The sequence below is a fragment of the Aspergillus homomorphus genome (assembly GCF_003184865.1).
Source record: "Aspergillus homomorphus CBS 101889 unplaced genomic scaffold BO97scaffold_9, whole genome shotgun sequence".
Lineage (NCBI taxonomy): Eukaryota > Fungi > Ascomycota > Eurotiomycetes > Eurotiales > Aspergillaceae > Aspergillus > Aspergillus homomorphus.
In genome coordinates, this window is record NW_020291895.1 from 150928 (window position 1) to 165855 (window position 14928).

Genomic DNA, 14928 nt, shown 5'->3' on the forward strand with positions numbered 1-14928 from the left:
AAGCTTTGTCCCATGATGTAGATGATCTGGTTTATTTCATGGCTAACTACGGAGCGTTCTTGACTGCGTTGCGGATGACATACACTTGGATGCTTGCTGATATCCGGGGGATCAGACAGGAACTCAGATATGATTTTCGTTTACCACACATCCAAATGTTTACCCCACACTCAAAATTTGAAAAGAATTTTTTTTGAAAAGGCGATAGCACAATTCGCGCAGATCGACTCTTACATCGCAATTCTGGAATCTGACCTGCTCTAGAATGCAGTGACATGACAAGACAGCTCATCTTCCATCGATACCAAACGCCGCGTACAAATCAGCACTGACCGAACCGAACCGAACCGTCAGGGCATTGACGACTCATGAAAAGTAAATACGACACTAGAACACATTAGCAGACATTTTTTTCCGATCCGTAGCGTGTCTATCTGACCTACCTTGTGCCTCACTGTCCCACGACAAATCGGACAGATCGGATTGCCCTCCAGACGGTTCGGGTCATTCCGACAGCTCGGCATATGGACGTCTGCACACCAGCGGCAGAGGACCGCGTGGCCACATGGCAGGATGACCGTGTCCACCAATTGCGTGAAGCAGATCTTGCACTCAAGGCTGACGTTCAGGTCTTCCGACTCCTTCGGGTCCGGACGGCCGTCGGTCTTGTTGTCCAGACTTTTCACCGGATGCAGGCTTTGGTTTGCGGCGGCTCGCTGGCGCTGAAGCTGGCGTTGATTCCTGTAGAGGGCGTTGGAGTAATCCTGTACAACGCGAGAATCCATCCGAGTGGCTTGTTGCTGCATCGCCGTCACGTATTGTGGCCGTTGTGTCTCGTTCAGTCGTGCTTGAGCGTTGACAGGAATGGGCGCTGGCACAGGTGCATTCGCCGCGCCTGCCTGTGCCCTACCGTAAGCTGCGAGTTGAGGTCCCCGCGTCGGGACAGCTGGGTTGGGGTATCTTGGCGCGGTGGGAGGCTCCCTTGTTGGGAAGGAATCATGCCGTTGGTGCTGGTGCGGTTGCTGGTTCTGATGCTGACGGTGTTGTTGCGGTTGCGGTTGCGGTTGCGGTTGCTGTAGCTGCTGTTGCAGTGGCCTGGAAGTTGCAAGGTGGTGATGTGTCCAAGTTGGTACCGTTGATACCGTTGCCGGACTCTCCGCAAGTGGCACAATATTACTGAGCAGTGAAGCCGATGGTGAAGGAATGCTATGAATACCTGTATGCGAAACTGATGGTGGAGGCATGCTATACATAGGACGCTGCTGTTGCGGTAGCCGCTGGCTTGGTCCATGCACGGTTCCACTTGATAGGACACCTTGGGCTACTGGCTGTGATCTAGGCCCCCAGGACAAATGATCAGATGGCGGAACTGGTCCATGGTTGCTTGTTCTAGGCTCTAATGGAGTCGGGCTTGAGTAGGTTCGTGGGGTCAATAGGCCTGTCAGTCGGAGTCCGCTAGTTTGACTATCCATGCTATTCGAAGGTTGAGCAGTTGTAGGTGCGGAAGGGCTTGCATAGTATGTAGCTTGGCTCCCACCCTGCGCCTGGTTGAGAAAGAGCCTTTCCTGTTCCATTGAAAGTTGGTTGTATACCCTGCGTCTTTGTGGTGGAATACGAGTTTGAGAGTAATCCCAAGGAGGAGGTTCTGTTGGAGTCTCTTGGGGCATAAAGCCTCCAACCCCATTATTTATCCCAATATCCTGGTTGTTGGCATAGTCGGACATTATTGTATCTCCATCATTAGAGCCAACAGATGAAATGAGAGAATCTCGGTGGGTGTTAGGTGTATCAGAGACTCCGAAGTTTGAAAGCGTAGTGGTGCCAGACGGAGCCGCGTAACCGGTCCATGTGTCTGTATTACACGGCTCTGCGATGGAGGAGTTGAACGAGCTTGCCATGGTAGACCGATACAGTGTTGTCGTGTTACCGCGTGCGATGTCTGACGTATAACTTGGACGCGAAAACAGATGACACGCGTGTTAGGAATTCGTGTTATGCTCAGTCTGATCCACTCTTCCCAAGCTTTGAAAATGCTAAGCGAAGGTCCAATGGGTATCCAGTAGATTTGTAGAATGCGGTGTGCTTGGGAGAACTAAAACACGTACGGGAGGTGACAGGACAGGGAGTTGGGCCAGTAAAAGTAGGTGTAAGAGAATCGAGATTGAGGTAGAGAGGTCAAGAAAAAGCTACTTCTGATCGCGAATTTCAGATTCACTGGAAAGCAGTTATTTTCTTTTTCAAGAAGAAAAAAAGACCAAAAAAATCTCTGCTAGATATTCACAGTGCGCAGCAGTGGGGAGTGGGATGGCAGGTGAGCAGTACCACACGTCAAGGAACAAGGACAATCCGAGGCGGCCTCATGCCCTGGTTCTTGATATCAAGTATAAATTGAGGTTCAACACCGCTTTTGGGTTGCTGTCAAGGATAAGGTAACGATCCAGGAAGCGGGAAACGAATTGGCTCAGATCAAGATAGCCAACATCATATCGATCAATGCAGCTCGGTCCGATGATATGACGAAGTAGCAGTATCATCATTCAAAGTTGACCTGTTGCGAGTCACGGGGCAGTGAAGTAACAGAGGAAACGTGAGAGAATTGTTGCTCTCTCCACGTGGCCTTTTTCTTGCCCACCACCCTGATCTTCTGACCTTGATCTATAGTGTTTGTAGCTCAGCGGATCTTCGAGCTCGGAACTGCAAGACGGATGCTGTGCGGTAATGTGTTTCGCCTGGTATTCGAGGAAGTACACTTCCCCCAGATGCGGAATTGCACAGAAGCCGTTTTGCCTACCATGGACTGCGAGATAAACCTTTCCTTGTTTGTCTTCGAGACGTTCGTCAGGCTCCAGAAAGAAAGGATGTGCGTTCAAGGCGAGGCGAGCAACCTGAAGAGTCACAGCATGTTCAAGCGAAACTTGGCTGAGTTCCAGATCTAGGCCAAGTGTGCTGGCACGCAGGGACTATTGACTTCGAAAAATCTTGAAATCTGGCTCAGCTCAACCGGCATCACACAGCTTTGTTGAAACCCACAAATTCCACGCAGTGCCGCGACGTCTAAGATATGGAGAATCAGCATGAGACTGCAGTCTAAGAATGATCGCACCTTGAAATCATGGAGAATGAAAGGTAGAGCTAGGGAGAAAGAAAAGGCACAAACCGGAGTGCTCGGGAATGCAGCAGCGGGTACAAAAGGTCTAAGACAACCGCAGCAGCTGAGTAGGAAGAGGGGAGGAGCAGAAGAAAAGCAAACACGGCTGGACTGGTGGGAAAAGGAGGCGATGCGTTCTCAGACAAAGCAAAAGTCACGGGGAAAGGATATTCGACCACTTACTCCGTATCGGTCTGAGTCTAACCCCGCCTACCGTACATACAAGACGAGGAAGAAGCACAGACTGCCAGTGAGCCTTGCGGAGCAGCAGCCCAGGAGCAGCATTTCATCCGGTACTGGTACTGGAGTTTTCGACCGTGGATGATGGCATTGGATGGGGACAATACAGCATGAGCTGCAGGCATGATTGGTTGACTGGGGCAAAGGCAATGAAGGTCCAGTCAGGGCCAGGCCAAAAGGCTAAAGTCTGTTGTCTGTTAGTTGTTAGTTCAAGTCTGTTGCGTTGTCTCTCTTTGCTAAAGGTACTTTTGGGGATAAGCAAGTTCGGAGACAATCAAAGGAAAGGGGAAGTCAGCGCCGGGGAGAGGGGAGGGGGGCAGTGCGGAAATAGACTACGGAGTACGGAAAGTCAGTCATGCCTTTCTTGAGAATGAGACTCTTACCTTACTGAATAGTATTTGGCTAGATGGACTATCCAGTTGATGGTTTCCGAAACCGACGTCATGCCGCCAACGCCAACCGCCAACCGCCAACCGCCAACCCCAAACCGAGTCACAGCAGCTTATCGAGTCGCCCAACGAGTCCATCTCGCTTAGTTCTCGCTCGACGACAAACAATCACCAAATTGATCCGATACTCTGCCTTTTTCATCCAATCAATTTATCCGTTAATCTAGTGAGACAAAACGGCCAACTCATCAACCAACCAGCCCACGCACTCCCCCAACCCAACCCGGCTAGCTCGATCGTTCAATGACACCCGCCCGGTGGCTGTCCGTGCACCTCCGACGAACTGTTCCCAGACCAGTGCGCCTCGCACCCTCAAGAATGTCCCTGTCGAGCTTCACAATCCCTCGCGACCTCGATCGTGCGGCGTCCGAATCTATTCCCGTCTCATCCACCGCAGACTTGAGCCAAGATGCTCTGCTGCGGTTCCCCGCCTTTCGGATCTGGTTGAACACCCTGCAGCGCTCGTTGGACCGTCAACAACAGCCGTCCCACGAATTCTCCCAGGATCCCTACGTCTTGCGCAAAATTGACATCCAGGCAGTGGATTACTTCGGGGGTGGTCGCCTGGGCTTCGTGAAGCTGAAAGCGGAGGTCTCAAATGGGAACGGCGAGACGCTGCCGGGGAGTGTCTTCCTACGCGGTGGCAGTGTCGGCATGCTGGTATTTCCCTGCTTTTCTCCACTTCTTTATGGCAAGAACTAATCGATTTGTTACTCGCTCCATCCACAGCTCATCCTTCAACCTGACGATGTCCCCCCGTCCAATGAAGAAGAAAAACGCGTCCTCTTGACCATCCAACCTCGCATCCCGGCCGGATCCCTGGCCTTTACAGAAATACCTGCTGGCATGCTGGACGACAGTGGCTCGTTTGCGGGCGGTGCGGCGAAGGAGATCCAGGAGGAGACCGGGTTGAAAATACCCCAAGGGGAGCTAATTGACATGACGGCGTTGGCCCTCGAGTCGGTCGCCGTAGCAGAGGACGAGGAGTCGCTGCAAAGGGCTATGTACCCTTCGGCGGGCGGCAGTGACGAGTTCATACCTTTGTTCTTGTGCCAGAAGCGAATGCCACGCAAGGAGATCGATGACCTGCAGGGTAGGCTGACTGGGTTACGGCAACATGGAGAGAAGATAACGCTGAAAGTGGTGCCATTGAAGGATCTATGGAAGGAAGGTCTGCGGGATGGGAAGACCCTCGCCGCGTGGGCTCTGTACCGGGGTCTGAGAGAAGAGGGGAAACTCTAGAGCCACGACATATACACCTCCAGACGAGAGGAGGTTGTCAGCAGCCCCCACGTCTCTGAGGCTTCGTAAAGTCGGCGTAGGCCCTTTCGTAATCTGAAGTCCTCCACCACTACCTCAAAGCTTAAACCTCTTCGCAAGTTCAATACCCTCTGCTATCGTGCCCACGCGGGCATCAATAGCATAGCCCTCCCGCTCGAGCTTCTTCAGTTCCTCGAACAGCGTCGACAAAGGCACCGTGAAGCACTCAATGAACTCATTATCCTCCAGCTCCGGCTTCGGGCTCTGGTTCTCGGGCAAGGACATATCCACCCGGACATGGACCATGTTCAGATTAGTATTGCAGAAGCCAGGGTCTAGCCCGCCACCATCAGCGTCCTCATCAACTTTTTCAAGACAAAAGGAACCACACTCACCATTAAACATCACACTACTCGTTTGCTCCGCGACACCCACATACCCGGTCTCCTCCTTCAGCTCCCGCACGGCGCACTCCTCCACCGTCTCGCCGGCATCAATCAGCCCAGCGGGCACCTCAATGACAATCTTGTCAATGGGAGGCCGGTACTGCTTCTGCAGGAGCAGTTCGGGCCCGGTTTCCTTGTTCAGGATAGTCACGATCCCGACGCCATCGATCTCACAGGTGGCAGGGCGCGTCTGGACCGGCGCGTAAATCGATTGGAGATGTCTCAGTAACCAGAATGTACTTCTCATTTTCGGGCCCGGGGAGCACTCACCGTCCGTTCCGAGGACTCCCAGGTTCGTTCGACGCCGTTGGGGTCGGCGTAGGTCGTTTTGACCAGTCGGGCCCATTTGGCTTCGCTAGGGTCCTGCGGTGCTATTTTTAGTTGTGTTTTTGTTTGGCTCGATTGGGCTTTGAGACGTTTCTGAGCTGGGGGTGTTTGTGTCACGTCACCAGCAGCCGTCTGGGCTTTCAGTGGACATGCTCCGGGGAGGGAGGGAGGGAACCTCGGGTTTACTTACCAATGGACCTCGGGCGATGATCTTGGATGGTGCATTCTTGGACATGGTGGCGGTTACCCGGTTGTAGGGTTTTTGTATTGGGGGCCGAGAAAGAGGAATTGAAGAGAAACTCGAGGCAATGGCTGATCTATAGTCTAAGTGCCGTTGTTATCGTGGAGCTCGAGCTCAGCTGGCTGACGTCGATCCCAAGAGGGGCAGCTCGGACCACCTACAGTACGGGCTAAGAGGGGCACTTGCCGCATTGGGCTTCCAGGGCTAACCCTTGACTCTTATCTCTCCTTACTTCACGGAGCTCCGCAGCAGAGACTCATGTTCTTCTGAGCAACGACAGATAAGATGGCTGCTTTCACATTACATGGTGACTGATAAACTATCTAGCTCTTGTTGCATCACTGCGCATTTTGCTCAGCAACATGATCCATGTTTTTTGACCTCCAAGATGAAACGAATGACTTCGAACCACTACAGACTCACTGCAACTTCATCCCCAGTCACTGCGAACATCAACGGGTTCGCTCCGCGCCGACGACCGCTCGAAACACCTCGTAGCTCCCAGCTCAATAGTTGAGCATGATGCAGACCAGAGACAGTCGCTAGAATAGCAGCCGACAGGAGCGCTATCGAAGCAGCCGGATGGCTGCAGCGCCGTCGCAGAGCTTCCTTCAGGATCGTAATGCAGCGCAAAGAGCTTGTGCGATTGATATCAAGGTGAGGAAAAGGAACGCGCAAGCCGACGCTGACAGCAACAGCAGCAACAGCAGCAACAGCAGCAACAGCAGCAACAGCAGCAACAGCGGTCAGTAGCATAATCCAGAACGCTTGGTCTCATCACGGCCAGCGATATCCGCCTCTCAATTCCTTCACTTCAAGAATGGAGAGGCGAATGGTCTTGCGAAAGTGAGGCCGCCTCTCCACAGATTCACGAAGCAGGTCTCTTCGCTATCAGTCAGCGGGCACGGTGACACCTCTCGGAAGCGTTGTCGGACTGGTAGGGAGGGATAAAAAAAAAAAAAAAAAAAAAAAAAAAGCCAATGTCTATTGTATAGATAGATAGTGCAAGCGAGGACAGACATTGGCATACACATGGCTCGACAATGAGATATATCAAACGCATACTCTCATAAATGGCCTCCTCACGAAGCCCCAACTCTGACATTCACCTCATACCTCAATATCTATCCGGTTGAACAACCTCCACCACCACCCCTCCAATCCCACCAATACAATCTCAAGCAGTACGCAACTCAATCCTTTCTCAAACCAAACACCCTCTCCTCCACACCCCCATCCCTAGACACAACAACCACCTGCAAATAATCCCCAACCTCAATACACCTCTCCGCCACACTCCGAAACACATCCAGAACCAACCCCTCGGCCCGATCTCTATCCAAACCACCCCCACCCCCCAAAGAAGCAGAAGAAGAAGAAGAAGAAAGCAACGCATCCAAAACCGCCCCAGCCACACTCCCTGCCCCACCACCCACACAGCTCTCAGTCCTCTCGCAACTCCCCGCTGGATCAAAACAATACACCGCCCCAACGCCCACATCATCCAACCCAGCCACCATGGTCTGCAAATGGTACGGGAAGAACCGTTTCTCATACAGCAGCGTCGCGACGCGCTGCGCGCACGCCGCCACGCTCATGGGCCTGCCGTGGCGGTACCGGTACATCTCGGTTTGTATGGCGAGACGGTCGTGCAGGGCGTGGCCGTCGGCTGCGAAGCCGATGACCGAGAGGAGGATGGGGGAGGCGGTGTCGGGCTGCAGCGTGAAGATCTTGCGGTCTGTGCGGGTGTTGATGCTGTAGTCGGTTGTTGAGCGGGTGTCGGCTGCTAGGAGGGCGAAGGGTTGACCGGTCGTGAGGCCGAGGGTGAGGCCGCCGTTTGTGGTGTAGCTTTTTTTGTTTTGTGGTGGTTAGTTTTTGGGGCGGGGTATAGGGGATGTGGGTGCGTGGGTGCGTACGGGTAGAATTTGTTGGTGTTGGACATTGTGTTTGTGGTGCTGGGCTTGTAGATATAGAGGGTGCAGTGAGAAATTAAGAGAGAAATTGCTCGATCGATCACCTCAGTATCGATGTCCAATGCTTCAAACACAGTCTGTTCCTCAAGATTGAGATTTGGAAAATACGCCATGGTAGCCACACACTTGAGGCCATAGTTATAGACAAAGAAAGTAGCATAAATCTGCAACAACACCACTTACCAGTGCGTAGGCAGAAGCTACCGCGTATACATCGCAACAGCACCACTAGTTATCCCAGTAGTCACTTAGGCAGAAGCTACCGCGTCAACACCGCTGATCCAGGCACCCGGCTCTTACGTGTAAGCACTACGCATGTTGCCGGTGCACAACGAAAGTCGGTTGTTGATCCGTATTATGGGTTTATTGGGCCATTTAAACAGTTCTAGAATCCACAGCAGCAACTGAAATTAAATTGACACGAGGTTGTGGAAAGCTGAACCCCGAAAGCATATGCTTTGCGGCTTGATAAGACGTCCGCTGTCTGAGATGGTTCGCGGCCCTCTGCACAACGGACTGGAGACCTATTACTAGTATGTACAGAGTATAGGGACTGGGAATGAGTAAATGGTTTTCTCTGGGACGATGCTGGCAGTTTTCCGGTGAAGAAAGATTGGGTTTCCCGAATCCGTTGCGGATTCTGTCCATGTGCTTGGTCGGACTGTCCTTGATGGTGGTGTCAGCATCTAAGGAGGGTACCTAAGGATCAGAAGTAGCCCTTATGGTAATTATCTTCAAGAAAGTGCTTTTGGTGGAGATATCCGGTTCTTGGAAGGGATTTCTTCAGGTAGTTATTGCAAGATGCTCAAAGTCGTTGAAAAAAGGACGTGACGGATGGCTGGATTTAGTTGATTCAAGTATACTTAGATCTAGAGCCGGGATAAGCGTTCTTCACTTCAGGGAATGCTACATTGTCTGCGATCATTTCCCATCCATCCTAAGTATGTCCTTGGACTATAAGTGAGGGCGATTGACAGCTGCGACTGTAGTAAAGGCCTGATAGGTATATGTTGTTTTCAATGGTGCCCAGTGTATACCATCACTTACTTACCACATTCTCAACCACGTCAAAGATTTATGCCTCTCCCAAGGCATATCTGAATTGTCACAGGAATCAGCTCCGACTGTGTAACACACCCGTAAGCCTCAAGCTTCTGCACATGGTGTAACTGGAAATTATGCAGGCATCCATGATGCTTACTCACCAGCAATCCACCGGGGAACAGTCTCCCAACTCCGGGCGCGGTGGATCCCAACCCACCGAATCAGAGAAAAGAAATGCTTACTTCGTACTCAGTCCATCCAGGAGACTCGACCGCGATGATCTGACCTTGACTCAAAACAGAGAAGCTTCTGCCCCTGGGGAGAAAGTGGGCTGAACACCGTAATGCTGCCATGCTGATTGGGTTGGACTTTTGTCCGAGGGAGCTGTCCAGTAACCAAACCCCAAACAGGAAATGGATTAGAGACCGGAGGGACTCCTGCATCCACTATTGCATATTACATTTCGGATAGCAGTCCGAAGACCTGGAGTATGTCGCATAGAAAGCCGAAGATATTGGGTGAGATGGTATAGAACCAAGTGCAGGATGGAAGGACATAAGAGGGAGGGCCCAGCACCTGGTATGGTCAATTGAAGGCATCGAGGAATTTAGGATCGAAGTCATACCTACTCCTTGCAATCTCAACATGACTGCGTTGATTCTCAGGGCCAGCCGGCGGAAAGTGACTGGCACCGGACATGTCCTGCCTTCATTGGCCTGCTCAAGCCCTGCCTACACGTTTGTCGCCCGTTTTCCACGATCCCATTCACTCGCACACGAGCTGACATCTTCCTCACTTCTACTAGACGACGGTGCTTCTCCTCCTCCAGACCCAGCTGCAACTATGATACTTCCAACCTAAACCGCGTATCCTCGAAGATCACGCAGCCCAAATCCCAAGGCGCGTCGCAGGCCATGCTCTACGCCACGGGCCTCACGCCAGACGACATGCACAAGCCCCAGGTGGGAATCTCCTCCGTCTGGTTCGAAGGGAACCCGTGCAACATGCACCTGCTCTCGCTGTCGGCGCTCGTGCGTGACTCCGTGGCCCACGCCAACCTACTCCCGATGCGCTTCAACTCGATCGGCGTGTCGGACGGCATCAGCATGGGCACCGCGGGCATGCGCTACAGTCTTCAGAGCCGGGAGATCATTGCCGATGGAATCGAGACGGTCATGCACGCGCAGTGGTACGACGCCAACATCTCGCTGCCGGGCTGCGACAAAAACATGCCCGGAGTGCTCATGGCCATGGCGCGGGTCAACCGGCCCAGTCTGATGGTGTACGGCGGCAGCATCAAGCCCGGCTGCAGCGCGAGCGGCCAGAAGCTCGACCTGGTCAGCGCGTTCCAGTCGTACGGCCAGTTCCTGACCGGGGAGATTGACGAGGCGCAGCGGCGCGATATCATCCGGAATGCGTGTCCCGGCGCCGGTGCCTGTGGCGGCATGTACACCGCCAACACGCTGGCCACGGCCATCGAGACGCTGGGGATGACCGTGCCGGGTAGCAGCAGTACCCCCGCGGACGATCCGAGGAAGCGCGCAGAGTGCGAGGGCGTGGGTGCCACCATCAAAAATCTGCTGAATGAAGATATCCGACCTCGGGATATCATGACGCGGCAGGCGTTTGAGAATGCGATGATCGTGGTGAATATTCTCGGAGGCAGCACGAACGCGGTCCTCCACCTTATCGCGATCGCGGACGCCGTGGGGATCAAGCTGAGCATCGACGACTTCCAGGCTGTGTCAGACAAGACGCCCTTCTTGGCTGATTTGAAGCCGTCGGGACAGTATGTGATGCACGATTTGTACAAGATCGGTGGCACGCCGGCATTGCTCAAATTCCTGTTGAAGGAGGGGTTGATTGACGGTGAGGGAGTCACGGTGACAGGCAAAACAATGCGCGAGAATGTCGCCTCCTGGCCGGATTTCCCCGCGGACCAGCCGGTCATTCGTTCCCTCAGTAATCCCATCAAGCCTACGGGTCATTTGCAGATCCTTCGCGGGTCTCTCGCGCCCGGGGGTTCAGTCGGGAAGATCACCGGCAAAGAAGGACTGCGGTTTGAGGGTACGGCTAGGTGTTTTGATTATGAAGATGCGTTTATTGAGGCTCTGGAGCGTGGGGAGATTAAGAAAGGCGAGAAGACGGTGGTCATCATACGGTATGAGGGGCCCAAGGGCGGGCCAGGCATGCCGGAGATGCTCAAGCCTAGCTCTGCTATCATGGGTGCTGGCTTGGGTAAGGATGTTGCTTTACTTACTGACGGGAGATTCTCGGGTGGCAGCCATGGCTTTCTGATTGGCCATGTTGTTCCTGAAGCAATGGAGGGGGGTCCCATTGCGCTGGTCAGAGATGGCGATCGCATCGTGATTGACGCAGAGAAGAGAGTCGTTGACCTAGAGATTGCGTCGGAGGAGTTGGAGCAGAGGAGAAAGGATTGGAAGGCGCCCAAGCCGAGAGCAGCCAAGGGCACATTGGCTAAATATGCCAAACTAGTTAGTGATGCGAGCCATGGCTGTGTAACTGATGGACCCATCTGAATGGAAGTATAATAGGAGCAAGAAGGTAAAAGGGAGTTCCAGGCTGATGCGGAGATGATATGCTCTTATACATGTGCATCCATGAGAGAGACATTTTTTCCTACCACCAATCCTATAAATCTACGTTATGGTCGTTGTTTGTTGTCTTTCTGAGTTTACTATTTTGTTATTCATATCAGCTAATCTGTTCGTCGTTTCGTGTGTTTCAAGTCACTTAAAATGCCCTTTTCTCAAGCAGTAGTTACTTCTTAACCTTCTATATAGCTTTGGCTACAACTAGCCTCTTAGCATCAGCCCCAGTGCGATGTATATCCCACCGCTTCTGTTTAAGTTCGTCCGGATATTGCATCCCAGAACTAGAATAAAGCGATCGGAGACGCAAGCAATCTAGATCAAGCATAGTAGTCGAAAGAAGTTCAAATAGACCGGTGTATCCGGTGTATTCACCGCGCAGGAAAATATGATCCATGGTTAAATGTGTCAAGCGCGGGACACCACGGAAGAAGGTCATGAGCGCAGTCTCGGACATCCGGAGATTAATGAAAGTACATCTCTTCAAGTGCGGAAATATACAGGCTCCTGCCACATGGTTAAAGAAGAGTAATTGGTCCAGTATTCCGGCCGTTTCTTCGAGATCGTTGTATTCCCAAGCAAGATACAGTTCCTCAAGATGGGACAAAGACGCAGCAGGTTGCAAAGAGCTCTGGTCTCTGCTCGGGCTTCGTTGTAGGCCGGCGGTGTCCACCGGTATACATTTTCCTCCTTGTATTTCAATCTGAATGTGGTGCCCCAGACTCAGACAGAATGTCCGGCACTGTTGAAATGAGATTGCCAGACCCGGGATACTGTGTGATAAAGCCGCCGTGAACTCGCTGAACGATATGCTGCAAGGGGAACCCCGCCTGTGGTTATAGCCCTCTGCAAACACATCAAGTGACTCAAGTGACTGGACGGGTAGTCCAGTGCGCTCGATAGCCGACATAATGACAGAAAACATCTTGACTGTAGCTTGCCTATCCCCATCACCCTCTTCGATTTGTAGCGAGATAGACAACTGCCCGCCGTGTGGCAAATGACTTTTGAGGTTTACCATTATCTGTACTAGTAATTGAGTAGTGTTGAACATATTATGAGTCGTGCTGCAAAAGGTTGGAATCACAACGGGTAATGAATTCGATTGATCGGGGTTGGCAGTTTCGGGCTCCGGGCCCCATACCCCTTACAGAGTAAGATCTTGGAGCAAGAGGCCTAAGCAACCGGGCTGGGTGACACAAACCAACTCCCCCAGCGAGCTTTGGTCAACCGGAATGCTTTTCGAAGTGAAACAGGCCCGAAACATACGTTTGAGTCGATTTGATCGAGACCCTGCGGCCGGTCAGACGCAGTGCGCAGATATCTTGCAGATCCAGCAGGCGTATGCTTGCCTCGAACAACTCCACTGGAAGGTCTTCCAAAGCTAAGACCGCCATAAGAAAAGATCAGTCCGGAGGTAATATTCTGTAAGGTGGGATTTGAAGGTGGAAGGATGAACGAAGGAGCTCCAGTGTTCCATTGAGTGAGTTGCCTTTATACCTACATGATGAAGCGTGAAGGGTTCTCGGACGTCAATAGGAAGGGAAACATAGACGTGCAAACAGTAAAAAAAATAAGCTTTCAATATTTCTTTGTGGGACACACAAAGAGACCACCTCGTGATGCTCTATGGTTCAGCAATCCCCTGTAGCCTTGGCGCTCAACGCCTTGCATGCCCCATCCGTCGATAGGGAGATAAGGATATCTCCATTCTGATAGTCATAGTTACCCTTCCAAGCAAGTCAGAAATCAAAGGGGCCAAGCCCTTATCTGTGGCCGCTGCGTGAGTGCAGCTGTAGGTACTGTAGTAGATAAGTTTTAAAGTTAGCTTCCACGCCCTATTATACTTCCTCTAAGGCATCTCTGTAGTTAGCAAGAGCATCACTCAATGAATTATTGAGTTTAGAGAAAATATAGCTACAACCATCCTAAGCGTCACATAAACAAAACCATTGGATTCATGACCAAAGCATTATCTATGTTCCGCTTCTCTGATCGGAAGAGCACTGACGGTCTGCTCATGCGGCCCTTTCCAGTTCAAAATCAAGCCCCCACGGTTCAGACCCCATCCACCTTCATCTGATAACATCCGATCCCTGAGTGTATACTAGGAAAGCTAGTGGTGGCGACTGTACAAACTAAGACCCAGCTCCCCGGGGCTTTCTGACCATCAATGCGAATCTCTGACTCCCCTCTTCACCACACTCTGCGTAATCCAGGCGTATCTCCTCAATAATCTTCTATCTGTGCTTTAAATACGCTGGTACTTCTTCCATCGTAGCTTCTAGATATATCCGGGCGTTACAGGCGTCTGCTTTCTTGATACCTTATCTGAGAAATATACTTTCTATCTCTATTCTTTGGTACTCTGGTAAGATGTATAGTAATTCAAGAACTAGCAGTATCTCTAGCAGTCAATAATGTAAAACCCATAGGTAGAGTGGCAAAACACGGGCTGACGAACCAATATCAGTTTGCCTGAGATGTACGTTCCTACTACGCTTTATCATCTCCTCGTAGAACGTGTAGGTGCCTTTGTTCAACTCTGGTGCGTACGCCCACAGATTCTGCAATTGCGCTTGCGCATTAATGCTCAGACTTGTGTGCACAGCTCTTTTGAATTGATAAATAGATGGTATATTCCAGCGGCTGTATGCGATGATCTCACCGGTCCCAGAGTCAACACCCGCTAGAATATGGCACTCGGGTTTTGCGAAATACTCGAAGGAAGAGACTGTTTTGAATGTGTGGACTGCCAGTGGATCACATCACTTGTATGTGCTGCGCATATAGTTGGACGAAGGAAAACAGCGTATTTCAATGCCCACGAGTGCACCCAGCTCAGATGCCTTGGCATACTTTATTTCGAAAGGCATAGATGGACCTGGCGCCATTTTTGATTGCAAGTGCCGTGAGTGGGAAGTTCCGATCCCAGTGCAACAGTTTAAATTTGTATTGTACACTAAATGGGTCACTTGTGGATTTCATGACGCATTAACCATCCTAGAGTATACATGGATTGTGCACGTGCTGCCCTTATAAAAGCGGCGGCACCTTAATCGGAATCGGGTAAGCCAAGAGAATACCATAGGCTTGATGCAACCGCTTGATTGGGACAGCGGAGAGAAGTATAGTTTGTAGATAACGATGTATCCCCAGTACGCGAGGACCAGAGCGGCCGCAGCGAC

General features: G+C 51.7%; 7 protein-coding genes across 7 annotated transcripts; 2 read left to right on the forward strand and 5 right to left on the reverse strand.

Annotated features, from left to right (window-relative positions):
• Positions 1-366: 366 nt before the first annotated feature.
• On the reverse strand, positions 367-1898 carry BO97DRAFT_422671 (C3HC4 finger protein; the record flags this gene model as incomplete). The annotated part of the gene is made up of 2 exons (XM_025696811.1): positions 367-387; positions 444-1898. The coding sequence occupies 2 exons, from the start codon at positions 1896-1898 to the stop codon at positions 367-369; spliced, it is 1476 nt and encodes a 491-aa protein (XP_025553395.1).
• Positions 1899-4155: 2257 nt separating this feature from the next.
• On the forward strand, positions 4156-5079 carry BO97DRAFT_340721 (putative NUDIX family hydrolase; the record flags this gene model as incomplete). Its single annotated transcript, XM_025691609.1, has 2 exons — positions 4156-4497; positions 4567-5079. The coding sequence occupies 2 exons, from the start codon at positions 4156-4158 to the stop codon at positions 5077-5079; spliced, it is 855 nt and encodes a 284-aa protein (XP_025553396.1).
• Positions 4968-6218, reverse strand: BO97DRAFT_365141 (MutT/nudix family protein). Its single transcript, XM_025692567.1, has 4 exons — positions 6061-6218; positions 5814-5906; positions 5493-5733; positions 4968-5432 (listed from the first exon to the last, which is right to left on the reverse strand). The coding sequence occupies exons 1-4, from the start codon at positions 6103-6105 to the stop codon at positions 5194-5196; spliced, it is 618 nt and encodes a 205-aa protein (XP_025553397.1). The 5' UTR covers positions 6106-6218; the 3' UTR covers positions 4968-5193.
• A 1086-nt stretch (positions 6219-7304) lies between these two features.
• Positions 7305-8053, reverse strand: BO97DRAFT_432932 (N-terminal nucleophile aminohydrolase; the record flags this gene model as incomplete). The annotated part of the gene is made up of 2 exons (XM_025697572.1): positions 7305-7959; positions 8028-8053. The coding sequence occupies 2 exons, from the start codon at positions 8051-8053 to the stop codon at positions 7305-7307; spliced, it is 681 nt and encodes a 226-aa protein (XP_025553398.1).
• Positions 8054-9773: 1720 nt separating this feature from the next.
• Positions 9774-11799, forward strand: BO97DRAFT_465868 (dihydroxy-acid dehydratase; the record flags this gene model as incomplete). The annotated part of the gene is made up of 2 exons (XM_025699562.1): positions 9774-9865; positions 9958-11799. The coding sequence occupies 2 exons, from the start codon at positions 9774-9776 to the stop codon at positions 11666-11668; spliced, it is 1803 nt and encodes a 600-aa protein (XP_025553399.1). The 3' UTR covers positions 11669-11799.
• Positions 11800-11924: 125 nt separating this feature from the next.
• Positions 11925-12650, reverse strand: BO97DRAFT_422677 (uncharacterized protein; the record flags this gene model as incomplete). The annotated part of the gene is made up of 1 exon (XM_025696812.1): positions 11925-12650. One exon carries the CDS (start codon positions 12648-12650, stop codon positions 11925-11927), a length of 726 nt encoding a protein of 241 aa, XP_025553400.1.
• A 1330-nt stretch (positions 12651-13980) lies between these two features.
• BO97DRAFT_432934 (uncharacterized protein) lies at positions 13981-14634 on the reverse strand (the record flags this gene model as incomplete). Its single annotated transcript, XM_025697573.1, has 3 exons — positions 13981-14066; positions 14205-14492; positions 14550-14634. The coding sequence occupies 3 exons, from the start codon at positions 14632-14634 to the stop codon at positions 13981-13983; spliced, it is 459 nt and encodes a 152-aa protein (XP_025553401.1).
• Positions 14635-14928: the final 294 nt, after the last annotated feature.